This window comes from Numida meleagris, chromosome 19 (genome assembly GCF_002078875.1).
Source record: "Numida meleagris isolate 19003 breed g44 Domestic line chromosome 19, NumMel1.0, whole genome shotgun sequence".
NCBI lineage: Eukaryota > Metazoa > Chordata > Aves > Galliformes > Numididae > Numida > Numida meleagris.
Window position 1 is genome coordinate 10,344,285 of NC_034427.1, and position 3,046 is coordinate 10,347,330.

Consider the following 3,046-nt stretch of genomic DNA (forward strand, 5'->3'; position numbering starts at 1 on the left):
CAACTCTAATTGTTGGCGAGGGCAATCAAGATCTCACCAAACAACAGCCAGCCTGGAGCTGCACATCCACACCGCATTTGCAGTGCTAATGAACATCAGTTGCAATTAATAACCCTGCTTGGAGCTGCTGAGCATCACCCTGGGAGGAGGAGCATAGCCGCTGCTCGGGGCAGACACAGTGCTCCCATCCACCTGCGCAGGAGTTGGGCCAGGTACCGGGGCTGCAGAGGTGGCCGTGGGCTCCTGTGGGGCTGGGGCTGCTCCTGGGGCAGGGGCACACTGGTGTGTGATGGTGGGCCGGGGCGGAGCCCCTCTGCACAGCGCCCACCACAAGCGCATCCATCGCCCTGCCCGCACGGCTGACCTCTCACTATAGCAAAGTTCACATCAATTCTCCTTCCCCTCATTTGTCTGTAAACCATGAAGAAAAATCACCTCCGTCTGCCCACATCGGGCAGCTGCCGTGATGTATGGCTGTAATAAAAACCCCATTTTGGGAGGCCGCCTTCCTGTGCCGCCAGCCGGGCTGTGCCACGGTCCAGAAGCTGCCCCCAGCCCTCAGGCAGCAGCATGTGCCCCACTCCCCCCAGCTCTGTGCCACCCGGCTGGGGCCATCACGGATGGGGCTGTTAGTGCTGGGATGAGCAGCGCTGCGGAGGTGGCCACGGTGCTGCTGTCATTAGCCCAGCATCCACCAGCGATGCCCAACTCTCCCCCTGCCATCCTGTGCTCACGGCCCCATCCCCATCCCTGCCCCAGTGCCCCGCAGATGTGCTGGGAAGGGAAGACAGAGGCTGTGGTGCTGCTCCAAGCCAGGCGTCCTGGCGGCTTTATTGTGTGGGGCAGAGCGGTCGGCTCTGCAGACCTGGGCGGGCTGCGGTGTCCTGAGGTCAGTGCTTCTCCAGCCCTGGGGAGAAAGGCAGAGCAGTGAGCAGGGCTGCAATCGGGTGGGCTCTGTCAGGTGCTGCCACCCACCACAGTGCTGCGGTGGCACTGCCAGTCCCCCAACCCGCTCTCCCAAATGTGCACAGAGCAAGGAGAAGACACCTGCAAAGAGAGAGCCCTTTCCTCCTCTCCCGTGCAGGCTGAGAGCATAGGACTGGCAGGATTAATATTTTGATAATCAGGCACAATTATTATTGCTAAGAGCATTGCCTGCTTCATGCCGAAGACAAGCTCAGCTCCCAGGACGGAGCCGTGTGCTGATTGGAATCACCGAGCAGGAACGCTTCGAGTCCCCGCGTGGTACCCACGTGCACAGAGGCCGAGCAACCGTGGCTGCTGCTGCCTGGCCACTGCAGCATGGCTCCGTGCAGGAGGGCTCCGGGTAGACCCGGCAGCAGCAGCCCCAGCAGCATCGGGTGCTTTCCCCTGGTGCACACTGCGCTGCCCTGAGCATCCTTCACCCCGCTCCGTGCTCCCACCCGTGCCCGGCTCTCACCGCGCTGGCAGAACCGCTGGCACTCCTCTGCTGTACGGAAGTTGCCGGGATTCCCCCCACAGCCACTGTGCACGAACACTTGGCACGACCCCGAGGCAGGGATGCAGCGATAGACGAGTCTCCCACGGTAGGGACCGTGCGCCGGGGGCAGGCGGCACGGCTCCGTGGGCTTGGGGCACCGGTGGCAGCCCCAGCCCAGCAGGCGCAGGAAGACACTGAGCCTGGAGCCCTTGCGTGGGGGTGGGCAGCACCGCAGGCGGTTGGGGCAGTCGGTGTCACCGCTGCAGGTGCTGCTGTGGCGGCCGATGTCGTGCGGCACCTTCTTCTTGAGGTAGGTGTCCGATCCGGCTGCGGGTGGGGAAGGAGAAGGGCTCGTGTCCATGGGGTCTGTCCCAGCCGTGGTACCGAGCCTTGAGCCCTGACTGCCCTTACCTGGCACCTGCTGCAGGCAGCTGAACTCGCACTTGGTGCGGCAGCGCTTCCTGCTGCCCTTGCAGTCATTGCTGTCGTGCCTGCATTTGTTCAAGCAGTTGGTCATCAGGTCAGGGTCAGTCCGTGGGTGGGAATCTTCCGTCGCTGGGGGTGACAGGCAGTTGGAGCCCCACCAGCCCCTCCCATGCCCATCCCTGTCCTATCTGTCAGGTGGGGAGACAGAGGGACCAAGAGGTGGGAGAGGTGGGGTGCAGGGGTCGTGCAACAGCCCCCATGCATGATGTACCCACAGTGGGCAGTGACCAGACCTGCCCAGACGAGAGCATCCCATTCCTGTGCTAGGATGGGGTGCAGGACCCAGCTCACCCCCAGACAGTGGAGCACGGGCTCTGTGGGGCCCATGGGGCTGCCGGGAGGGTGGCTCTGCTCACCTTGCTGGCACTTCTGTCCACAGCCAGCGCCACCCTGGCACTTTGAGGAGCAGATGTTACCACAGGGGCTTGCGGCGGTCGCGCTGGTCTCAAGGCACTTACCAGGCTCCCCTGGGAGGGAAAACAGTGGGGGAGTGACAGAGCCCCCAGCATGGCCCCTGCAGCTCAGTAAGAGCTCACTGCGGGTCCTGTGCCAACCTGGCACCCACAGCCCCATCCCCGCTGCCCCTTCCTCCGGCACAGCCCGGCAGCAGTGCGGGCACATGGAGCATCGCAGCGCCCACAGGAACACCGCTGCCGTTGGGATGCGTTGAACCTGGGGCAGAAGGAGCACTTTCCTGCTACCGCCCCCAAGGCTGCGCGCATCAAAGCTGCATCCCGGCCTCGGGGGCTGCTGCGGCTTTTCTTCCCGTTCCCCTCGCAGTGTGATCGAACGCACCTCGAATCCCACAGCTCCGTGACCGTGCCCTAACCGGGACACACCGGGACTCACCGGGTTGCACGGAGGGGCCGTGTGTCCGTGCCATCTCACCTGCCGGTGCGTGCCCTGACGCCGCCCGGCCCCGGCCCCACGGCGCCGCCAGCAGCAGCAGCAGCAGCAGCGGACCCGGCTCCATGGCACTGCCCTCGCAACGCCCGCACCCTGACGACCTTATGTACGGTCCGGAGCCCTGCCCCGGGCCTTGCGCAACACCGGGGCTCCTCCCGGCTCGGTCCAGCACGGCCCGGCACGGTTCTGCTC

At 64.7% G+C, this 3,046-nt stretch overlaps 1 protein-coding gene across 1 annotated transcript; it reads right to left on the reverse strand.

The window, feature by feature from the left end:
* Positions 801–2,961, reverse strand: LOC110408323. The gene is made up of 5 exons (XM_021416921.1): positions 2,798–2,961; positions 2,305–2,415; positions 1,874–2,017; positions 1,442–1,789; positions 801–907 (listed from the first exon to the last, which is right to left on the reverse strand). Exons 1-5 carry the CDS (start codon positions 2,919–2,921, stop codon positions 891–893), a joined length of 744 nt encoding a protein of 247 aa, XP_021272596.1. The 5' UTR covers positions 2,922–2,961; the 3' UTR covers positions 801–890.